Source organism: Chrysoperla carnea, chromosome 3 (assembly GCF_905475395.1).
Source record: "Chrysoperla carnea chromosome 3, inChrCarn1.1, whole genome shotgun sequence".
NCBI lineage: Eukaryota > Metazoa > Arthropoda > Insecta > Neuroptera > Chrysopidae > Chrysoperla > Chrysoperla carnea.
The window spans coordinates 25,788,314-25,812,965 of record NC_058339.1 but is presented as its reverse complement, the minus strand read 5'-3'; the positions used below and the strand labels follow the sequence as shown (position 1 = coordinate 25,812,965).

The following is a 24,652-nucleotide window of genomic DNA, read 5'->3' as shown; positions in this document are numbered from 1 at the left end:
GATTTTCTTCAATTTCAAGTAAATAGTAAAAGTCTTCAAAATAGTAAATATTATAAAACATCAAAATGAGGAAGAATGATGCTATCGTAGGATTGGTTAGTGATAACAACAACCAAGATACAACTACTAATTGGTTGAAAAAATCGGTGGGAAAGTAAAAATCTAATTGTTAATAAAAATATAATACACATTCATATGATTATACTTCGGTAATATCTATTATTTATCAACTTAATTAAGCAATAAGTTAGTTGATAATACTCGCTTTTAATTACACTTTTATGGCAATGTAAATATCTTAAAAAATGAATGTAAAAATGATTAAAAAAAAATGGCATTAAATTATGAATTATCAACTTGTATGACGAGATATATCATCCGATTTGAATTTCGCAATAGTCTGTACATATAATTGATATACTTTTTTAATTTATTCAAATGATAGAGTATCAAAATAAAATATTGATTTCTCTCCACGATTCCGAGCAAAACAAAATTTTGCTTAAAATAAATAAAGTAAATAATACAGAGTAAAGAAGCAAAATTGGATTAAAATTGTAATTTTTATTTTATTCGCTGTTCATTAAAAGGTATCAAACAGTATCATATTGGCAATAATCCAAGTATGAAATCCTACTAAAGGGTCGTAATTTTCAAATTTGATATCAAAATTAACCTAGAGTCCTGGTCCCAGAATTAAGCACTTGAGTGCTAGATAGCGAAAAATTGACATCACAGCTGAAAAGAATGACCCAAAATTAGTGGGTTTCAAAAAAAATTCCAATAAGATCGGATCAAATTTGCCTGTGTTATCAAAAAATCAAATTTTTTAACTTCATAACGTCATCAAAATCCAAAAAATTTAATTTTGCGCTATCACATCGAAATTTTATCCAATTTTGATAAACCACGTATGTAATCCTACTAAATTTGGGTCATACTTTTCAAATTTGGGATCAAAATTAACCTAACTCCAATAGGTTTCCAGATTGTGGAGTCCTGGCCCCAATATTAAGCAAAGAGTAATAGCTAACGAAAACTTGACATCACAGCTGTAAAGAATGACCCAAAATTAGTGGGTTTCAAAAAAATTTCCAATAAGATCGGATCAAATTTGCCTGTGTTATCAAAAAATCAAATTTTTTAACTTCATGACGTCATCAAAATCCAAAAAATTTAATTTTGCTCTATCACATCGAAATTTTATCCAATTTTGATAAACCAAGTATGTAATCCTACTAAATTTGGGTCATACTTTTCAAATTTGGGATCAAAATTAACCTAGCTCCAATAGGTTTCCAGATTGTGGAGTCCTGGCCCCAATATTAAGCAAAGAGTGATAGCTAGCGAAAACTTGACATCACAGCTGTAAAAAATGACCCAAAATTAGTGGGTTTCAAAAAAAATTCCAATAAGATCGATCAAATTTGCCTGTGTTATCAAAAAATTAAATTTTTTAACTTCATGACGTCATCAAAATCCAAAAAATTTAATTTTGCTCTATCACATCGAAATATTTTCAAATTTTGATCAACCAGACATGTAATCCTACTAAATTTGGGTCATACTTCAAAAGTCAAAAGTTTTTTGTAAAGGTGTTTTGTTTTGCCTCGATTCTAAACTGTAATTTCCAATAAAAGCAAGCCCTACGATGGCTTAATCCGACCCTGAGTAGAAAATAGCTGCAGTAGAATGGAATGTAAAAATTTATTAATTTGTAGCTTAATTATTCAATATGAACAATGTTGTCAGTCAGTAATTATTTAAAGCCAACTCATTCTAACTAGGTACTCTAACTATGGTCAGTAATTAAAGTTGCCAATCGCTATAAACACTTAAGTTCACTCTTTAAATTTCCTTTGTTGTGATTATGATTTGTGACGTGAAATCATTTATTAACATAATACATCTACATAAATTTACATTATTACAGCAGGATTCAGGATTGTCCTAAAATCAGTTCAAAAACTACGCAATGTGACAATTAAACATTTTATTTCTTATAAAATATTACATTTTATAAAATGGTGATTTGCTCGGAGAATTCTAACGAAGATAATTCAATAAGTTCAGTAAAATTTCAAAATTTAGGATGTAACGGAACAATGACCAAAAGTTCAGATACAGTAAGTGTACAAAGTAATAGTTCAACAAATTCAACAAATAATCTTTCTACAGATGGTGATTTAATATCAGTATCCCAGCTAGCGATTCGAACAAGTGGTGTAAATATTGTCAATTCAAGTGATGTGCATTTGGGTGATATAGTAAATAATAATCATAATAGCCATAATTATTTAGGCCCAAATAATTATTTAGGATCAGTTATAATCCATAAACACTTAACAATCAAAGATCTTGAAGTGAATAGTGATCAAAGACGACATAAACATTCAACTAATGATAATACTGAAAGTGATAACTGTGATAATAGTTTAGGTAATATAAATCCATCATTTACTCCAGAAAATAATTGTGATACTCAAATTAAGACTGCAAAATTGGATGATGGACTTTTTATTATTACAAATAAGAATATTGAAAATTGCAACATAAGTACCCGTAAGTATTTTTAAGTCACGACGTTTGTGTCTGTCTGTAGCATCGTAGCTCCCAAATGGATAAACTGCTATAGTTTTTTTTTTTTAATTAAATGGAGATTTTTTTGTGCTAAATTTTCCGTTTTTCGCAAAAATATGGATCAAGGAGTCATTTTACGGGTAAACCACTTATTATAAAATCGAAAGATAATAAAAAATGCTACAATTTAAAAAAAAAAACTAACTATTAACGGATTTCGCTAAAATTTTAACCGAAAGTTGTAAGTAATAAAACCTACTATTGATATTAGTTTCATTAAAATCAATCGAATATTTTTCAAGTTATAGTCAAATGAACTGTTTTACCATATGTATGTATACATATATATATAACTGGGAGGGGAAGGGACGAAACCCCACCAAAAAATTATGAGGAGTAGTTCTTAACATGTACTACAAACCTACCAAATTTGGATATGCACCGATGCCTCCTTTTGCGAATATAAAATAAAATGATAAAATTTCTGAAAAAAATTTCATTTTTGACGCCATTTTGTTTTTTAAACACCACTCCGGGAAAGTAAAAAATTTCAAAAAATACTTATTTTGATGTGAAAAGAAAAACCCCAAAGTTTCGTTGCTCGACTTTTTAATCCATATAACAGCCTTTTTTTGCTTAGATTTACTCCAGTAATATACTATTTAATTCTTTTAGCACATTTAACGTAATCTTTATTTTAGTTTTAGAAATAAAGAAACCTCGATCCCGACGAAAACTCTTTACTGCTTTATTACTGGCGTTAATATGTAGTATCATTGGACTTATTATATTTATCTACATGAAATCAACTACTAATGGTGATAATTTACCTGGACCAATACAAAGACCAAATAATGGTAGTGGATATTTTATTTGTACTATATATTTAGCAATAACCATATTAAGAAAAGTTTGGAGCGGTATAAATAAAAACCTATGCATTATAAAAAAAATTTGAATAAAAGTTATAGAAAATTTTTTATTCTCTATGAAAATGATCCCTTCTATTTTTGTTGTACAATGTCCGGTTCACGAGATATTTGATAAAACATGTTTTCCAAGATGGCGGCTGAAGCTCACACTTCTCCGTGATACCAATTTGGATTTACACTCGGAGGATATCCCTAAACATATTCCAAAACGAAAAAAATTTCTGCAGTAAATTGTTATTAAGTTCATGCGTACTTTGTTATTAAGTTAAGCTATATTTGATCTAACGATTACCAAAAAACAATATGTTATATTTTAAGGAGGGTGACTCGCTAGTAATAGAAAAAAATAAATTAGTAGAAAATATTCGAAATTTTTAGTATGTTATAGTTAGCAAAACATATTATTATATTTTTAAAATATTGGGGCATCTTACCGATTTATTAAGAGAGTAATTACTTAAATAAAAATTTACTACGTATCATAACCTGTTATGAGAATGTTTATGTTATTTAGTGTATTTTTAATTAATTAAACTTCTTAATTGATCAGTAAGGTACCACAAATTTTTGTTTTATACAGTTTTTCGCATTTAAGATGAAGACACCCTCACACTTTCGTCATTTAGAGGAATATCAATTTGAAAAGTTTCACTGTCATACAGGGGGATAAGTCACATTTTTAAGTTAATTTTAAGCTAAAAATTTCAAAACTCGAGTCCATTTCACGAGAGTTTTGAAAGAGAAGTTCATTTAGGAGAGTAGGTAGTTTTCGAGGTATTCGCCTTATATTTGAGGCCATATTTTCAAAAATATTTATCCGATCGTCAAATGAACCTGATTTTCGCATTTTTTGGGTCATATCTTATATATTTAAACGAGCAATTCTTGTATATATATATATATATATATATATATATATATATATATATATATATATATATATATATATATATATATATATATATATATATATATATATATATATATATATATATATATATATATATATAAACGATCTTGGAAATGGCTCCAACGATTTTCATGAAAATGAGTATGTAGGGGTTTTTTGGGGCGATAAGTCGATCTAACAAGGTTTCATTTTAAAAAAACGTCGTTTTATTCGTTTTTTCATGAAAAACTGAAACCGGCAATGCAAATTATAACTCTTCCTGACATCTATTGGTGTATATCGTAGTTAATGATTCAAATTGGTATTTGTGTGGAGACATTTAAAACGGTCTTCTATTAGTGATAAAATTTGTGTCTTTTTAAGAATACCGAGCAAAGCTCGGTCATCCAGATATTTTATCCTATACACCAAGTTTTATCCAATTCTGAGAGTAAAAATTCTGTTCAGTTTTTTCGATTTTTTTCGAAGGGGAGAAATTAAGAAAATTTAGAAAATTGCAAAAAATTGAGAAAAAAATATTATTTCCGATTTTGACAAAACTCAGTTTATAAGCTAATTTTGACCCAAAAAATTCAAAAATCACGTTAAATTCGCAATTGGGAAGGTAGTTTTGAAGATATTGCAAATTCGCCCAAAATTTCTGGCCATATTTCCAAAATTACTTATCCGATTGTTAAATGAACCCGATTTTTGGATTTCTTGGGTCATATTTACCTTATAAACCAAGTTTTATCCAATTCTGAAAGTATCAAATTTTTTCGGTTTTTTCAATTTTTTCCAAGGGGTACCCCTTAATTGACGAAAGTGTGAAGGTTTCTTCATCTTAAATGCGATTTACTGTATAACATAATAATATGTTTCATTAATTATAATATACTAAAAATTCGGATAATTATCAACTAATTAATTTTTTTCTATTACTGACGAGTCACCCTCCTTAAAATACGAAAATAAACAATTTCTAATATCAGACATTTCACCTTTTTTTGTCAAATGGTCGTTACAGACTATTGTACGAATGGCCTAAGCATCAGCCAGACAATTCAGTCGCTAGATGAACGGCGCCATTTAGTAAAAAAGGCTAGGATGTTAACTGAATGGCTAATTAGCTAATTGGCTGAGATATATATATATATATATATTACATCTATACATAAATCTTCTCTTGCGGGTGTGATCTTAATTTTGGTTTTTAAATTAAAAATAATAGTGATTTGTCTCCAACACACTCTTAAAGTGATGGTTCATGATTCAGGAATCGTGAAGAACTTATGAACTCGGCGTCGAAACAAGATAAAGGGGAGGGGATGGGAAAATTATGTATGTGGAGGTAATATGCTTGCCAAGTGAAGGATTATTTAGGGTTGGAGCCACGAGACCAGAAAAGGAAAAACATCCAAAATAATAATTTACTTGGCAACTCTGTCAACCTTTTTCCCATAATAGATAAGAATTTAAACGTGAAGAGACACGCCCGAAGCCAGATTTGTATTGTGACAAAAATTTCAGCCTTGTGAAGGCCAAAGCTTGCGTGAATGTATATTTTAGCAAAGTACACTGTTTATCTTATTTTAGATACAGCTTTAGAAGATTATGGAATTGTACCAAGATTAAATTGGTCAGGCCAAAGGGTGAATGACAAATGTACTGATCTTCATATGCCTGTTAAATTAATTGTAATTTCTCATACCGAATCTACAAACTGTTCAACTTACTTCGAATGCGTTCAACAATGTTTAGAAGTCTTAAAGAAGCACACAATTAATCATGGATTAATAGATATTGGATATAATTTTTTAATTGGCGGAGATGGTTCAATATACGAAGGTCGTGGTTTCTACAAAGAGGGACATCATACTATGAATTTTAATAATATAAGTTTTGGCATTGCTTTCATTGGAAATTTTGAAAAAATTAAAGCATCTGAGAAACAAATTGAATCTGCTCAGTATCTAATAAATATTTCAGTAGAAATGGAACTTGTAACTAGGAATCATAAGGTTAATGGCGCTCTGCAACTGATGCCAACTACAAGTCCTGGTAAAAAACTTTTCGAGCAAATTCAAAAATGGCCAGACTGGTGCAAGATACCATTTTAAAAAACTTATTTCAAATCATCATCACCATTGATGGATTACTTCATTCCAAGATGACTTCAAAAGTTAAATAAAAGCTACAATATTATCGAGTCGCAACGGTATCAAGGTCTCGATAAAGAATTTAATTAATGGCAGTAAATACCATAACGGATGTAAATAGTTTAAATTGCTTTAATTCTAATATGATAAATAAAAATATTTTTATGAACATAAACAAGACGATTAGATGGTTTGTCCCCCACATATCTAATTTCACATAACAACAGATATTTTGAGTGGTTTTTGCTTTTAATATAGTACTCCAGTGCACTTACGGATTGACCCAAAAGTTTTGACACTAGATTTTTTTTATTTATTAATTCGATAGGTTGTTTAAAGACCTTATATCTGATTTTGAGTATGCGAAAGGGTTAATTTCCCGAATACGCAAAATCAGATTTAAGGTCTCCAAACAACCCTCTAACGAATGAATAAATAAAAAAAATCTAGTGTCAAAACTTTTGGGTCACACTTCTACGATTTATGTAAGTGAACTGGACTATAGTGTTGTTTAAAGCTTTTATTTAACTTCACTTGTACGTATGTCCTGGAATTTTGCAATATATTTCACCCGCTTCCACTAAAGCTATCGAGCTGAAATTTGACACACACGTTTAGTTCTCATAACAATCGCTTCTACCATATTTGATATACATACGTTTTTATACCATGTATATATGAAATATACATAGTATATTAAGTTTAGTCCCAAGTTTGTAACGCTTAAAAATAATGATGCTAGGAAAAAAATTTTGTCATAGGTGTTCATAAAATCACCTAATTAGTCCATTTCCGGTTGTCCGTCCGTCCGTCCGTCCGTCCGTCTGTGGACACGATAACTCAAAAACGAAATAAGATATCGAGCTGAAATTTTTACAGCGTACTCAGGACGTAAAAAGTGAGGTCAAGTTCGTAAATGAGCATCATAGGTCAATTGGGTCTTGGGTCCGTAGGACCCATCTTGTAAACCGTTAGAGATAAACAACTTTTGTTTGAAACATTTTTTCGTAAACATCACTGTTTACCCGCGAGGGCGCAAATTAGGCGGAAATTTAATAATATGTATTAATATAGGAATATCAGTTGTGTGTGTGTCTATTTAAAAGTGGATATCTTTTGTTAATTACGTGATGTCAAAAAAACAAACGATTGCGCATCAACACTGTCTATACATGGTATTTCAACAATTAACTCAGTCAATTGTTTGTTTTCACTTGTTTTAAATTAAAAATTTAATTAAAAATAAACTTTTTTAAGGACAAGATTTTAAATTGAGAGCGTTTAGCTTTAACAAATAGTCATGTTTGAGTGACCCATAAGAAAAATGATTTTCTTTCTTGGTTCATATATTTTTCCACCCTGTAAAAGGTGTGGTTACCACCCCCTGAGCAAAAATACCACTCGCCATTATATAATTTTTGATCTAGTCAAAGCTTAATACCAAATTCTCATTGAAATCGGTGCAATAGGTCAAAATTTAAGAGATTTCGTGTTTTTTCTCCTCGTTTACTGGAGTAATTGCAAATAGGTTAGGGTTACCGTAAATGGGTTGGCCCATTCCCGGCCACTACTCCACGAACCATTTGGAGATGTTTAAGAACAGCAAGAGGGGTTTGACGTCGACTGACTTTAGGTCGGAGAGGTCGTCAAAGAGAGACTGATTCAAGTAAGTCCATCTCCTCATGACAAGAGCTGGGCAGTGACAGAGAAGATGAGACATTGTCTCCTCCTCGTCACCACTGTGACAGCTCCTGCAGTAGTCGTGATACATTGCCAGGCCTAAGCGTTAATTGCAAATAACTAAAACAAGTCTCCAAATGTCCAAGATCTATCAAAAATAAATCATTTTATACTTGAAATTGAGTGAGTACTAATCTTTCAAAATTTTGAGAATCACCAATTATTAGAATTTGTGGCATGCGGGCAGTTCAAAGTGTGACGATACCAGAAACAGCGTACCTTTGACATTCAGCTAAGGAATCAACAAAAGAAAATTGAGAAGTCAATGTTCATACGTCCATGTAGGTGTTGAGAAATCAAATTATATAAATAATATAAATAGTAGGGGATTTATTTTATTTTTATGTAATACAATTATTTCTTTTAAATAGAGTTCGAAGTGGAGAAAAATTCAGTCTAAATAAAAAATACAATTTTAAAATCTGATTATTTTCTTATAACATTTAAATATTCTTTTTAATATACAAATCTATTCGAATTGTTTGAATTAAAATCACCACTTCCACCACAACTAGATGGTGGCTCATCATCATCGTCATGTTTTCGTAATATTGGTGATGGTGACTGTTGAATACGATTACGTGATTCTGCAGCATAAGCAGTTAAATCACGATTCACAACTGCTTGTAATGTATTGCCCAACGATTCAAATAGAATAGGTTGTGATTGTGCCACATCTTGTTTTTGATAAAATAGTACATACGGTGTGGATGGTTGTTGAAGAGATGATAGTTCATCCATGGAAGTTCGACTCACAAAACTATCGTTAAATTTATACCAAATACCTAAATTATCTCTTGCATATGTATAATAATGTCCAGAATCCACACTTGGTCCTGAATGTACAACAGCTGCATATAAATCATATCGAGAAGTATTTAAAGTTATCACAGGATCATAACAAACTCTTTGGAACAATTTCGCTCGTTGTTGAGATTTTGGATCATAACGAAAATGTTTTAATGTTAAAATTAAATGTTTCGGACATTGCGTAACCCGTAAAATTCGCTCCGCATTACTTAATGCTCCACAACGATCACACCAATATCGATTTTCCCCACATAATTGTTCCGGTTCTAAATAAAATTCAAGTAATGCTTGTACAGAATTATCACGACTTGCATTCACTGGAAATGATAGTTGTATATCACGAAATGGATCTGTCTGTACACTTTCACCGCCGCAGGTGTTACAACTGTAAGTAGTGATCGCTTGTCCACCGAATGTACGTTGAACGATTGTTAGTGAAGCAGATTGTGCCCCCTCATTTGAATTGAATCTTGCAGCATGTTGTGGCTTCTCTTGTTCATGTAATGTATCTAATAAATAGCCCATATACTCGGAGCTATCGTGTTGTAGGCCAGGTAGAAATCCAGGCGGTCGAATTGATAATAATGCATCAGGGGGTTGAACCGCTGATCGTTTTGAAAATTGTAACAATGCAAACAATGATTGTAACCCTTCAATAGGTCGTATTATATATGGACATACTAATATGTCATTGCGAAACGATTGTGTCATGAATAAAGCTTGTAAAACACTATTCATATAACAAGTATTACCTAAATTAATTAATCCTACTTTTCCAGGTACATTATGTACTGCCAATTCTAATTCCGTACCATTAGACCATGATGGTATGTTCAGTAAATTTCTATAATGTTCTGATGGTTTCTCATCTTGTAAAGCAATACGTAAGTTTTCGTAATGATTTTCATAATTCGGAAAATGATCCATAAGGGCTGTACACACATCTACAATGCTTTGTAAACATTGCATACTACATTCGGAATTTTCCTTTCGTAATGCTTCTATAATTGGTGGAAATTGTTCAGCAGCGATTAAAAATATTGATGGTGAGTGTTGCATTGAACATAACATGTGAAACAAGACAGTCGATACGCTAGATCGATAAACAGGTAGGCGCAGCATTGGAATCATGTTTTTAATTCGTTCTACAGCTACCTATAACAAAAATTATTCCAATAATTTGAGAATTGTGTTGTTTGAATGAGGATGATTTAATGTTAAGAGATCATTTTTATTTAGTATACGTCTAGTGTATTAATGATAGAAGTTTGAAATAAATAATGGAATAATGGTTTTGTTTTGATATTTATTGAGAATGCTTTCTAAAAACGATATAAGAATAAAAATTACCTGTTCCAAAACACGATATCTTCCTTGAGCACGTAAGCCGTTCATAAAGGCCACGACCCATTTTCCCAATTGAGGTTGTCTGGTCCATTGAAACAACCAACCAACCAAAACATTTAAGCCTCGAACAAGACTAAAATCATCATGTTTAGGACCTAAAATCCATCGTACGGCATCTGTTATAAAATTTGTGTCTATTAACTGCAAAACTACTGCTAAGCCAGGTCCAGCATCACCCTGAGACTCAGATATACTTTTATAAACTGCGCTTAACATGGTAACGCGCATTACAGTTGGTGCAGTCTCATATACTTGATTTAAAAAGTCTTTAATTTCTTCCACATGATTCATAAAAGCTGAAATTCCAGATATATCTTTAGGCATTTGAAATTTGCCTAAACGTAGTACCAAATTTTGACATAGTTTTTCTAATTCATCACTCTGAGGCATAATGTCTGGTTGTGAACGAATTAAATTTAAGTATTGGATGATATTTTGTAATTCATCCAATGTATAATGATTGTTGGGTCCTTTAGGACCCAAACTTTCCACAACTTTTTGTTTCACCGCCATTTTAATTTCTAAAAAATACGTAATTAATCATGATTAATAAACAATAATTAATTAAAATAAATAAATACAAGTGAAAACAAACAATTGACTGAGTTAATTGTTGAAATATCATGTATAGACACTTTCGATGACGCAATCGTTTGTTTTTTGACGTCACGTAAATAAAGAAAGATTTCCACTCTTAAATAGCCACACACACATAATTGATATTCCCATATTAATACATACTACAAAATGTTCACCTAATTAGCGCCCTCGTGGGTAAACAGTGATGTTTACAAGAAATTGTTTCAAACAAAAGTTGTTTATTTTTTTATAAGGAACATTTTTTACATTTAAACATTTGTTCTATCTCTAACGGTTTACAAGATGAGTCCTACGGACTCAAGACCCAATTGACCTATGTTGTTCATTTACGAACTCGACCTCACTTTTTACGTCTTAAGCACACAATAAAAATTTCAGCTTGATATCTTTTTTCGTTTTTGAGTAATCGTGATGACAGACGGACAGGCAACAGACAGACAGACATACGGAAATGGACTAATTAGGTGATTCTATGAACACCTACACCAAAATTTTTTTCGTAGCATCAATATTTTTAAGCGTTACAAACTTGAGACTAAGCTTAATATACTTTATTTATAAATGATTTATTGAAAATTGATTAAATACCTGTCGAATCGATGTTATTTAAAATCCAAGATATAATTTTATTTCGTACTTCAGGCGATTCTTGTATTATATCATCTCTCAACACATCGTGGATCAATTGAACTGATATCAAAGACTCTAAAGGTAGTTTTAATGATTGAATTAATTCCAAGAGTTTCCAACAAAATTGTACAGACGATTCACTACCACCGAAGAGTATAATTCTACAACAGATGAATTCGAAATAACCACTACGTAACACTACAGAAAGATTTATTTTATCACATAGCATTCGTTACATGCGTTTACAAACCTAAGGGCGAATATCAAAACAAAATGAACGTTATTAGGAGTGATTTTAGTTTTATCTAATGTGCTAATTAAAGAGATTATTTCCGATTGTGATTTTTTATCCAAAAAACGAAAACTATGAGGATTTTGATACATGTTTAGTATTTGACAAAATACTCGCATCAATTATATACTCAAATGATTTTAAATGATTTTTCTTTTTCATACACGTCAAGGTAAAATTTTCTTTATAATAAACACAATTACTTAAAAATGACACAAACGCGTACATTTTCTAGATAAATCAGTTTGTCATCTAAATATTAACTGTATCACTGAATTTTCACTTTTTAACATTATTTTATTGTATTTACTTATAATGAAATTATTATCATTTGTGAAATGAAAATGGAGGTAAAACTAATGTAATGCATGATGATTCAAGCAAGAATCACTAATCATTCAGCATAATCAGCAGTCTACTTTATTACAAATGGGTAATTAAGTTGGTATTAGTGGGTACGTTCATATAGTTGCAGTTGTGACTAGTTAGAAACTCCAAGAAATAGGCGGAACTTTGGCAACTATAATGACGGTTGAAGAGGGTATAAACATCTAATCTGCATGAAATCTAGGAAAAAAAATAGATCCGGCAAAAATAGACCAGGAAAAATAGATTTTTAATGAGTAAAATAGACCCGGAAAAAATATTTATATTTATAATGAATATTATTTATAATTATAATATCTCCGTTTTCTTTAATAGTGCCCCATTTTTTAACGCAAGGGCTAAAATCTTCAGAACCTAACCAATTCCTCTGTAGTCGATAAACTCAACCCAACCAACTTGTAATTAAAACATTACAGAGTAATCAAAAATAAAATAAGAAATATTCGAGGTCACAAAAACAAATAGATAAAAAAATCCTAAAATTATATTACCACAAGACTTTACATTATCGACATTATTCTTTATTAGTTAAATGTGTTGGAATTTATAAATTCCAGATTTATTTTTTACTTTTTCTACATAGTAAATAAATTTTAACTATTGATTAGGGGGTCTTTAATATTATTTTGGTTGTTTGATTTTGAATTATGAAAATTCTGAATTTATAAATAATTTTTTATCCAACTTTCAATTTGGATGGACTCATGAAGTCACCCATTAACAACTGTACTTTGAATAATATCTGTCACTTATGGTCTGTCAAGCTGTGTGCAATATTTAAAGCGTAGTTTCAAGAAAAACAAAATACAAAGTCAAATTTTTGTTGATTTAGATTTGGGAAGATATAAAACGTTTATTAAGTAATTTCTTCATCAAATAAAAACTTAATAAAACGTAATTTCATCAGTACTGGTACTGGACTACTAACTTCACCGCCAAAATATGAAACTATTAAAAATTCCTTGAATTATTGCCCTTGTTTTACCTTTATGTTTTACCTTGTTTAGCAGAAAACGTGGTGATTAAAAAAGCAAAACGCTTTTTTTATGCTCACGGCTATTCTTTTATAAATTTGAATACATAACCAGTCTCTTGCTTAACACAGAAAAAAGTTAACGGGTGCTAAATAACAACTAAATCAACAGAGAATGCGATCGCGACAGTATGTATTGGGTTGACACAAACTATGACATGTATTTTAGAATTGTGTATGTAATATTTTAAAAATTAAAGAAGATCGAATAGCTCAGTCGATAGAGGCGTGGCGTTATATGTGTTATTTTAGTGATTACTTAGTTCGAATCCAGCAGCAGTCTAATTTTTTTTTAAAAGTTGTTATTAGGTATATGTAACTCTTGTTGTAAATACGAGTTGATTGGGTTGACTTTGTCGACTGTAAATGAGTTGGTTGGGTTCTGAATTTTTAAGGCCTTGCGTTCAATAATGGACACTTACAGAAAACGGAGATATTATCGTAAACGATATTCACCGGATATTTCCTATGTGCAAAGATATTATATAAAAATGTTGACAATTAAGTAATGTGCAGTAAAATTAAAATCTTAACATTTGATTAAGAATTAATATTCTTGGTTGGTATTGGCAGCCTAACGCAAACTACCACGAGGCGGACGTCTTTTTTAAACCAAGCAAAGCAATTGAGGTGTTCGGTAGAAATAGGTGGTTTGTAGCGCATTTGCTTTTACATGACAGCAGTTATGCACACAACAATAACTGTCTAGAAATTCGTGGAATAAATTCTTAGTTGGTCCACAGGGATAATATCACAGAGGCTACTTATATAGCCTTGGCCAGAATGACAGAGGTAGAGAAGGACAGAAATGGTATACTTATAAGAGAGACGAAGACAGCTTTACACGCCTACTTTACCAATCTCTCTCTCTACTGCGATCAACCGTTTGGGCGCTGACTAAGACTTAGCAGCTTTATGATATTATCTCTATGAATTGGTCTTAACGTGAGTTTCACTTAAATCTTTCAATTTTTATTTATATAAACAAATATCAAAAATTTAACCGAAGTATTATTTGACAATGACCTTGAATACATTGGCAGCAATAATGATTATTATTTATAATATTTTTTTATTTAAAAAGCAATATACACATTAAAAACTGACTTAATACAAATATAAAAAATATATGGCTAAACAATTTTGTTTGATAACAAAAATATCTCATTTTACATTCTTTAAGACCGATATTTATAGATTTTCTTTTTATAATAATGAGCGAGCCTTAATTATCGGAAATTTTACGATTTCCGTGTCGGATTAGTAAAAACATTCAGTCGGTGAACTCTATTCACTATTACCCATCAAAAGAATCATTCAAATCAAGGTGCTAAAGAATCGTAGTATCCTTTAGACTATCTAGAGTCTAAATGGTCTAAGTAGTATCTTCATTTATAATTAGGGCTGCCTCATTTCCTAAAAAATATGTATAAATAACGATCTAAAAAAACTTGAAGCAAATTGAATGGCAAGTACAATTATTACATTATTTTATAAATACATTTTATAAGTAATATAAACGATTACTGTAAAAATTAACATTTAAAAACAGACATTTCTTTTGAATAATAAAATAGCTAAATTTTCTTAAAGAAAATTCGCTAGAACATGTAAAATGAGTTAATATACTTTTGAGATTACATATCTCCTAAACTTTGTGACTCGTAATGAAATTCTCCATAATCGATTTCATCTGCAAGATCATCAATTTCGTCAATAGCATTACATTCGGGACATCTAAAAAACATAAAGTTATACATTTAAAATTTAAAAAAAAACTAGGTTCTTGATAAAGCAATATGCACACAATCGGGGTGCGCCAAATAGTAGATTTAAAAGAATAAATTTAAAAAAATAATTACCTGCTCTCTTTTATGCCATAATTAATGCATGTTTTTCCAACACATTCACAACAACCATCATGGAACCATCGATAACTTGATGCTCCCATGCTTAAACAATTTTGTTTACATTTATTCCAGCTCATACATTGTGTCATAAATGCTACAGTACAATTTGGAAGTACTGTATTTTTATCAACGGACACTAAAATAAAAAAGACCAAAATACGATAATTTTAATAAGTTACTATAAAAAGAATACATAAAATAATGCTTAGTATATAAAAACAAGGGCAGGTGTAAACCTTAGTGGAAATCGTTGTCTTCGAAGGTAGTTAAGGCTTCTTATATTCTATTAGTCGAATTTTTAATACAAATATAAGTAATTGTAATCGAGAAAATAACAGATATAATTTATACTTACATAAAAATGGATCTTCATGTTTCGAGGAAAACACTGATTGAAAATTACTAAAATCATTTGGATAGTTAAAAACAATCCAACGACTTTCTGGATCAGGTTCTTCAGTTAATGCATTAAATAATCCTTCAACACTACTATTTTTCAAATCTTCAACATGACTGTTCACGCTTAACATATGATAATTAGTTTCATTCGGTTTCGGACACATTTCTAAAATAAAAATAATAATTTATTGTTCATCTCATCGATCTCTTACCAAAATTATAAAGAAACTGTATGAGATTACAAAGAATAAATATTAGGGCTAAGGTTAATTGGACGCTATTGTGTGTTTAGCGCGCGTCTCTTCTTGTTAGACAGAAAAATTGACTCTCTCAATATCCTATATAATTAATTGTTCCTGATCCTGAAATTTTTAATTGGCAGGGTGATATAAATATATATACTCACCGACACAAGAACAGCATTCACTGTAAAATTCACTTAAACATATTGAACATTCTTTGCAACAGGTACAATTTTTTAAATCACATTTGCAGGATTGTGTCAGCATACATTTACTCACAATACTTGCACAAACAGCTTCGTTGCAACCATTTGAAACGTCTGTGGATATTATGATTAGGAGGAATAATGTAATTATTATACCTCCGGTATATAAAGCTGATGACCAATGCATTTTTATTTGTGATATAACTCCTAAAAAAAATTTCAAAATGATTATTTTTTATGTGCATGGTGTCCGAAAACTATCGCATTAGAACAGCAGAATGATAACTTGAAAACAAATGACCACTAATGCATCGAGAGTTTAAATTTTAATCGACCGGACTATTAATTTATCGAAAATACTGGCCGCAGCCATCGTGTGAAATTAATTATTTGTAAAAATTATAATTACCTATAAGAAGAATTCAACTAATGACATCACAATTGCTTAAAACTGTAAAAAGTTAATATAAAATACTCTTGATTCCTCTTCGTTTAAATCTGTAAAAACCAAAATAAGTCGATTAATTCCGAGAAATATATTCTAATCATTTTACAAAAGACTCTAAATCTTATCATTTAGTCCACGGGACCTTTTCGTTAAATGATTAATATACACTTGAAACTTCGTGAGTGGCTTCCGTTTGATGACTCTACCAAACTTGCTACGTTTTCAAATGAGCATTATAATGTCATATCTAAGCTATCGGTTTGAAAAAACTTAGCAGGGAATTTGTTGGATTCTATGACCACTTGATAACATTAATAATTATTAAACAATAAATATTTTGTCCGATAAAAATACTGCACTGATGAGCTTGTCTACCACTTCGAACATGCCGCAATTAAGTATTTTTGATTTTCAATAAATACATAATTTTTGCTGAACTGTTTTATAATTATTAATGTTATCAAGAGGTCAAAGCATCCGAAAATTCCCTGCTGCGTTTCAGACCGATAACATACATGACAGTATCATACTCATTAGAAAACGCAGCACTTTTGAAAAAAATCGTTGAAAGATTAGTAGCCTCGCCAAAAGAAAGTAATTCACGAAGTATTAGTGTATGCATTGATCATTTAACAAAAAAGGGAGCTCAATTTCAACCATTTTACAAGGCCACTTTACAGAAAGTGTTTTTTCTTGATCAATACGCGTGCTTTTCAAGCAAAAATAGGTCGGATATATTTGCTTGGCGGCATTTCAATCCTTAGAAACTTCTAGATTTTGATCGTGATTGTCCTTAAATACTTCGACGAACTGGGTTGTCTGGTATTGGATAACAGAGCCAAGTTGATTTGAGTACCGGATGAAGAGCTTTACTCAAATGCTCTTTTCTACCGAATATATTACACCCCAAATAAACTATTCAAGAGTCATTATGACAAGCCCAAATTGATCAATGCAACTCGGTAGGGGGGGGGGGCATACGACAGGCCAAATCATACGACAGCAGGGAAAATGGTGCCTATTTGGGCGAGTCGGTCGTTGCGTACTTTGTACTGCGCATCAGGCTGTCTTTTGTTAATGTGAACAATTTCAATTGTTTTCAATCACTTAGACAACTTGATGCGCAGTACAAAGTACGCAACGGACGATAATTAGACCCCGCTCAGATAAGCGCCTTAAATTCACCTTCGGGCGCTTATAGCTCGTCATAGGTTTCATGTCCTTAATATATACGTTCTTGGGGCGCAGTAAAACAGTCTGCCAGTCATTCCTTATAAAAAAATTTCAAAAGAAAATGTTACATTGATAATTTCATTTATAGGCAACCTATGAAACGTAACCGCATAGAAATTATTCTCGTTATACTAACTTCTCAAAACACTACTTCCTTGAAATACTAAAATTTATCTAATAATGATATTGATGTAATTATGAAAGTGATATTAAAAATAGAATGGGAATTCCTCTTGTCCAGAGCAATATGAAAAATTTTTTTCAAATATTTTGTAGATCTCATGTAATGATAGACTGGAAACATTATATTACTTTTATCCAGCCATATAAACTGAGTACACAATTTAAGTTGCCTTATCCTACGTTCAATTTAAATTAAGGAAATAACAGAATGAAAGAGATCGTATTTCTTCGGAATTGACGAAATATCAATTCTATTTAATATTCATGTATTTATTTCAAATAAAAAATTCACTACTTAAATCTTCTAGACTGTGTGACGCGCGAATATGCATCACTAAACGTAATTAATAAATAATAATGCCTCAGGACATTTTCTGACTTAAAATATTCATACACAAAAAATTAATTACATTTAATAATTACTTACTTCCTTTTATACAAAAACTAATTAAAACATTTATACTATAACAATTAACACTGATATTCAATAAAATAACTTAAAATATCTAAACATTTTATGTAAATCGAAACTAAGTTCTGAACTTATAGGAAGTTTATTTTCAACAATATTCTCTACAGTCTGCACTTGTTATCTGTATCTTATTCAGTTGGTTAAAAGGAGATGTATTCATATGTGCTTAGCCTGTTTGTCAATTTATTACCTGCGTATAGCGCGCCATTTAAATTCGATGACTAAACTTAATTGTTTCTTAGAACAAACTAAAAAGTTTTAAACAAAATATGAAAACTAGAGAATGTCGTTTTAGAAGACCACCAACGTTGATATATAACTTATCAAAAATAATATCATGTTTTTATTTCAAATTCTCAAAAATTAATGCTGATAAATGCTTTAAAAAAATTATTATTCGGGTTTTCCTTGCAATGAATATAAAATGTCCTTTTTAAGCAAGTATTAATTAATTGTTTAGTTTAATTAATTTTTTGTTTTAATAAAAATGGTTTGCTTTTAATTTGCTGTAATTTATTATATAAATATAAAATCAAAAATTTTTTTTGTCCCTAATTTTCATTAATTCAACATTATTTTACAATGCAATCAATCAATGAAGTAGGTACCATGTTTGATAAACAAACGTTTGTGATAATGGCATTCCACCCGTCCCTGTCGTTGTCTGGCGAGATGAAGAATGTCAACATTTGACATATTTAATTTTAAGCTTTTAGATAACTATTTTCTTCCTCTTAATGCATACATAGACAATTAAATCAAAGGAAAGTTCAAGTGCAGGGGGAAGCAACTGCCCCGAGTTCTCACTCTCACGGCACGCCCATGTTGTTTTCTAGGCGGATCGATGTTATAAAAAGCGCGAGGGATGATTTCAGGAAAAATAAACTTTAGTTATACCTCTGTCTTTTTCTTGTTGGTTACCTCAAGAGTAAAGTTTATCAGGACAATCCAGCACGAACAGTTGAAGAACTATGGTTGCATTAGTAGTTGAATACTTTGGAATACCAGGACCGGATTATTCTTTTCGGATTTTTCACGCCCGTTCCCATCTTTTTTCGATTAAAAAATACAAACTAATATCTTTCATAAAAACCAGTGTACATTTTGAGATAATTCTTTTTTACTATTCAATATTCACTTCTTCACCTTTTAGGAACCTTGTCTAGTTCGTCGGTCGTCGCCTTTTGAATGCGGTCAATTGAGTTTTATTTATTTGAGTAAAATTTAATTTCAGTTCTGATTATATTTTCCTTTAACTCTCTAGAATTTTATGTTTGTAAGAAATTTTAGAAGTCTTTTTCATTTTTCGGGGGCCCCAGGCAACTGCCTATTCTGCCTACTTGTTAATCCGGCCCTGTGGAATAATGTTGTATTTGTATTCACTAGTCTATTTTTTCCTGTCTACGCTAGATCTTCCTTATCCCTTTATTAAATTGGCTAATGACGAAAAATAGACTCACTGTGAGAGATGTGCCTACGTCTGGGGTAATTGCTTGGGTCAGCTAGATACATCTATCAAAAAACATATACTGAATGTCAAATTTCCATATCACAAAATGTTTAACATAAAACATCGTGATTTCACTGAACTTTTTCGCTTTCTGGCTTCAAAAAATAGTTTTCACGTATTACTTTACATTTTTTCTTACGAATCTACAATGACAAATATGGCAACAACACTTTGTTTTTACATTTATACACCACCGTCATGATGGATTTGACCCAAGCAATTACCTCACATGTTGGCACGCTTAAAATCGTTTGACGCTCAGTCTATATAACTTAATGGTCTAAGATTTTGTATCACTTATCTCTAGCCTGTTTTTAGGGTCGAGCTAGTCTATGTTTAATAAATAATCGAGTAATAATAAAAAAATTTCAAATAACAAAACTATACTTTATTCAAAAAAATATTTACAAAACACGATTTAAAAATTTATTTATTGCTGGGGACAGCATTTACACTTTTTTCATTTGTATTTTGATCCTTTTCGCTAGTGTTGTTGGTCTCACTTTTTAATGGTAAATCAAATTCAGCAAAGTCAACTAAGCGTTTTTGTCCATGAGGTGGGGGTCCTAATAATTTCTCAACATCGGCATAATTAAGAGTTTCTTTTTTTAATAACTCTTCGGCCAACTGAAAAAGAAAATATTCCTTTAAAAATATAGTAAACCCTTTGGTAATTTTCAATTCCAAAAGGGAAAAAAAGATTACACGCAAATTGTAAAAATGAAATTATATAACATCAAACAAATTTAATCTGCGTGCTAAGACTCAGTAATTATTTTAGGTCCATAAGGAAGTATTTTATGGGTTACTAACCAGTGTGAGTTTATCTTTATTTTTCCTTAATACTTCTTCGGTTCTTAAATATGCTTTAGTAATTAGTTTATTGGCTTCATCATCCATTACTGCTGTCAATCTTTTACTATACGGCCGTCTTCCACTTTGTTTTTCATCTGGTGCACCTTCATCAAATGACAATAAACCAACTGTTTTATTCATACCATACTTTCGAATTTGTGCATACGCCATTTTTGTTACTTTTTGAAGATCATTTTGAGCTCCTGTTGTTATCCTATTAAATGTTAATGATTCAGCTACTCGGCCTCCTAATGTCATACACATACGATCAAATAGCTAAAATAATAGCAATTATATTAATAAATTTGAGGAGGAAAAGGGCAAACAGGGAGGATTAAGCCATGACAAAATTTATCTTAAGTATTAAAAAGTAAGATGGGTTGTGTCAAAACGAGCAAGTCTTCGAGTACTGACTGCATTTTCCCAGCACCCTTATAGCAGGACTTGAATATAATTGTTGGGAGGCTCCCACGTTTGTCTTAGGGAGGGCATAGAGTACTCCTTGGTTTAGTTGCTAGGGTCCCATTTGCAGAACTCCTCTTTTGCATTATTATTATTATTATTGAGGGGAAAAAAGCACGATAAAAAATCTTACTTGTTCAGTTGTATACAACTTTTGATCTGTAGGTGCATATTGAGCAAATCCAAGAGCCAAAGATGTACGAGGCACAATAGTGATTTTTAATAGAGCATCTGTGTGTTTCAGCATCCATCCCACTAGAGCGTGACCAGATTCATGATAAGCAACAACTTTCCTATCTTGAGGCGACATTGCGTGCGTTCTTTTCTCAGTGCCACCTAAATATCCAAAATTCAATGATTTAAAACATTTATCTAAAAAATAATAATAACTTTTAAACCTTACCAACTACTCTTTCAACGGCATATTCTAAATCGGCACTAGTAACTTTTTTTTGTTTATTTCTAGCTGCATGTAATGCGGCCTCATTACATATATTTGCAATATCGGCTCCACTAAAACCAGGTGTCAATGACGCCATTCTTTTACAATAACTCTCTGGTTTCATTTCCAAAGAAATACCTTTCAAATGTGTTTCGAATAATTCTTGTCTTTCTTCTAAAGTTGGCAAGTCAATTAAAATGTGTCGATCAAATCTGCCAGGCCGAAGTAATGCCTATGAAATAATCAAAAAAAATTACTTTAGAGTTTTCTTTATGTATTCCAGAAACAAGATAAAAGAAATGTTTAAAACAATATTTTTTTAAATCAACAATTTGCTTACTTTGTCTAGCACATCTGCTCGATTTGTTGAAGCCAATATTATGACACCGTCTTTAGTAACCATTCCATCCATTTCGACTAACAATTGATTTAATGTTTGTTCACTTTCGCCACTGGATCCATCCACAGGATTATTACCTGAACCACCACCACTTCTTTTACGACCTATTGCATCAATTTCGTCAATATATATAATACACGGAGATCGTTTTTTAGCTTCTTTGAATAAATCCCTAAAATTAAGTTTATTTAGATCATATACTTCAAAATAATATTTTTTATGAAATACCTTACTCGCGCAGCTCCTAATCCTCCGATCATTTCAATAAATTCAGATCCATTCATAGATAGGAATGGTACACTAGATTCGGTAGCTACAGCTTTCGCTAACAAAGTTTTACCACAGCCTGGAGGTCCAAGTAATAACGCCCCTCTGGGTACTTTCGCTCCTAATGATTTATAATGTTCAGGTCGTTTTAAATAATCAACGAATTCCATTACTTCAGTCTTAGCTTCTTGTAATCCGGCTACATCAGTAAATCGCACTCCTTTACCTTGTCCGCTAACTGGATCAACCAATGTAAATTTTGCCCGAGTAAAATTTGACTATAAAATTAAATTTAATTAGCGTCCGTTCAAAGAAAATATATCCGCTCGTTCAATGCCTGATCCACAACAGTCTTTTACAAACTATTTGGTAAATTTAAAAACTACAAAATTGTTCTAAAATCTTTGTAATGTTACAAATTAAATGTATAAATACAAGTTTGGTAACTTTACAAAATTTTCCAAACTTTTATTAGAAGTATGTAGTCGAGGTCAGACGCCACGCGGAAATCTCACAGCTTCTTCGTCGGGATCTCTACCAGGATTGATTGATCCAAGGTTTGGGACCCGAATATTCTGAATCTGATACTCTGCATATTTCTGCAGGTACAATTAACATGTATGGAGGTTTCAACGTCCTCCATACAGGCCCTATTACGATTATTTAAAAATGGTGTAAGATAAATAACGTTACGAAAAATGCCATTTGGTGGACGGCTGAATCCTGACCATTAATCACCATAGTTGTCGAAATGGCAAAAAATTTGCATTAGAAGGCAATTCAAGTTGAATTTTTTTCATTCAACTCAATAATTAAATAAATTATTATCACTTACAAATGTATCCATTGAAATGGGTGCTCTAAAGTTGCGCCCTCTTGCTAATATTGACATCAATAAGCCAGCTAAAAAGAGTGACATAAGTAGTTTCGATATCGACTCGCTTCCTCTTTCATATGAAACGGTAATGGTGTCTTTAATATTTAATTTCTTTTCAGCATCTCGAACACGTTCTTCAAATTTTTCCACATCCACTACATTCATATGAAATGTTTTTTGATCGACTCGTTTACCTTTGATAACAGCTCCATCGTATAAAATAATTGTAACAATGTCAATATCCGGTCGAACAATAATTTCTTCGACTTCACCCTTAGCCAACATATGGTGAACAAATTCATTCCAAGATACATACCGAATTGACTGTAAATCATTTAATATTTTTAATTACGGAATTTGGTCGCCCGTAATTTTAATGACCTACCTCAGATTGACTTGGACCAGGGAACATTAAAGAAATAACTGCTATGGCCATATAAGCTGTTAACATCCATAAAAATACTTTCGCTAAAAATGATGAGATTTTTGTATCGTCATCTTTATCCGGTTTTTTTGGTGGGCCCTGAGGTGGAGGTGCCGACGATTCTTTGTTACTAAATGCACATGATGTGTGTAAATGCCGTAAATTTAATGGGTGCTGTAAACCAGATCTTCTAAGAAGAGCACAAACCCCTTGAAACTCACGATGTAATTGTTTTCTTGCCTAATGAAAATGTTTTATAAAAAGTTATGAAAAAGAATACTTTCAAATATGAAACTTACCTTTTGATTTAAAACTTTTTCCCAATTTATACTTTTATTTTCGAGATTCGTGGAGTATTTTGTGCTGTTTAGTTTCAAACAAGAAGATGGTTTAATAAGATTATTCGGATGTAATTTAATATTTATCCAAGTATTTTGCAGAGCAGATTTCAATAAAGTTACTTTATACATTTTTGAAATTTATTTGAAATTCAACTACTAATAATCATATGGTTCATTTCTTATGTTACTGAACAATCACACATATTAAGAATTTTTTAAATTATACAAAATTATACATAACTTGCTTACGGTTTCATCATATGTTATTATTTCGTATTATTTTATTTTATTTTCATCAATTTGACATAAACCATAGACAACGATTATTTGTTACGTCATAAAATCATAGACTTAAGATGTAACCCCATGATAAACCAACCCCATGACGTTGGTTTTGAGCGTCAAATTAGGGTTTCCCTTAGCTGAAAAAACTTATGAGTTAGCCCAGCGTCAGATTGTATGGGAGACAAACAAGTTTAGTAACATCGAAAGTCGATATATCGACCCTAACTTCATAAACAC

The 24,652-nt window shown here is 31.2% G+C and overlaps 4 protein-coding genes across 5 annotated transcripts; 1 reads left to right on the top strand and 3 right to left on the bottom strand.

The window, feature by feature from the left end:
* Window positions 1-2,024: 2,024 nt before the first annotated feature.
* LOC123295951 lies at window positions 2,025-6,521 on the top strand. Its single transcript, XM_044877413.1, has 3 exons — window positions 2,025-2,562; window positions 3,282-3,455; window positions 5,998-6,521. Exons 1-3 carry the CDS (start codon window positions 2,025-2,027, stop codon window positions 6,519-6,521), a joined length of 1,236 nt encoding a protein of 411 aa, XP_044733348.1.
* Window positions 6,522-8,628: 2,107 nt separating this feature from the next.
* On the bottom strand, window positions 8,629-12,388 carry LOC123295358 (ubiquitin carboxyl-terminal hydrolase 35). Of its 2 annotated transcripts, none has more exons than XM_044876685.1 (4): window positions 12,266-12,388; window positions 11,706-11,908; window positions 10,461-11,038; window positions 8,629-10,265 (listed from the first exon to the last, which is right to left on the bottom strand). In XM_044876685.1, the coding sequence occupies exons 3-4, from the start codon at window positions 11,028-11,030 to the stop codon at window positions 8,757-8,759; spliced, it is 2,079 nt and encodes a 692-aa protein (XP_044732620.1). In that variant the 5' UTR covers window positions 11,031-11,038; window positions 11,706-11,908; window positions 12,266-12,388; the 3' UTR covers window positions 8,629-8,756. The 2 variants fall into 2 exon arrangements, with proteins under 2 accessions (XP_044732620.1, XP_044732619.1); XM_044876684.1 differs by lacking the exon at window positions 12,266-12,388 and adding an exon at window positions 11,998-12,192.
* A 2,127-nt stretch (window positions 12,389-14,515) lies between these two features.
* Window positions 14,516-16,714, bottom strand: LOC123295383 (protein twisted gastrulation-like). Its single transcript, XM_044876720.1, has 5 exons — window positions 16,626-16,714; window positions 16,175-16,423; window positions 15,725-15,934; window positions 15,322-15,505; window positions 14,516-15,196 (listed from the first exon to the last, which is right to left on the bottom strand). Exons 2-5 carry the CDS (start codon window positions 16,401-16,403, stop codon window positions 15,097-15,099), a joined length of 723 nt encoding a protein of 240 aa, XP_044732655.1. The 5' UTR covers window positions 16,404-16,423; window positions 16,626-16,714; the 3' UTR covers window positions 14,516-15,096.
* A 3,766-nt stretch (window positions 16,715-20,480) lies between these two features.
* Window positions 20,481-24,405, bottom strand: LOC123295359 (paraplegin). Its single transcript, XM_044876686.1, has 9 exons — window positions 24,089-24,405; window positions 23,751-24,029; window positions 23,324-23,689; window positions 22,450-22,766; window positions 22,162-22,393; window positions 21,783-22,053; window positions 21,513-21,715; window positions 20,876-21,193; window positions 20,481-20,689 (listed from the first exon to the last, which is right to left on the bottom strand). Exons 1-9 carry the CDS (start codon window positions 24,257-24,259, stop codon window positions 20,489-20,491), a joined length of 2,358 nt encoding a protein of 785 aa, XP_044732621.1. The 5' UTR covers window positions 24,260-24,405; the 3' UTR covers window positions 20,481-20,488.
* Window positions 24,406-24,652: the final 247 nt, after the last annotated feature.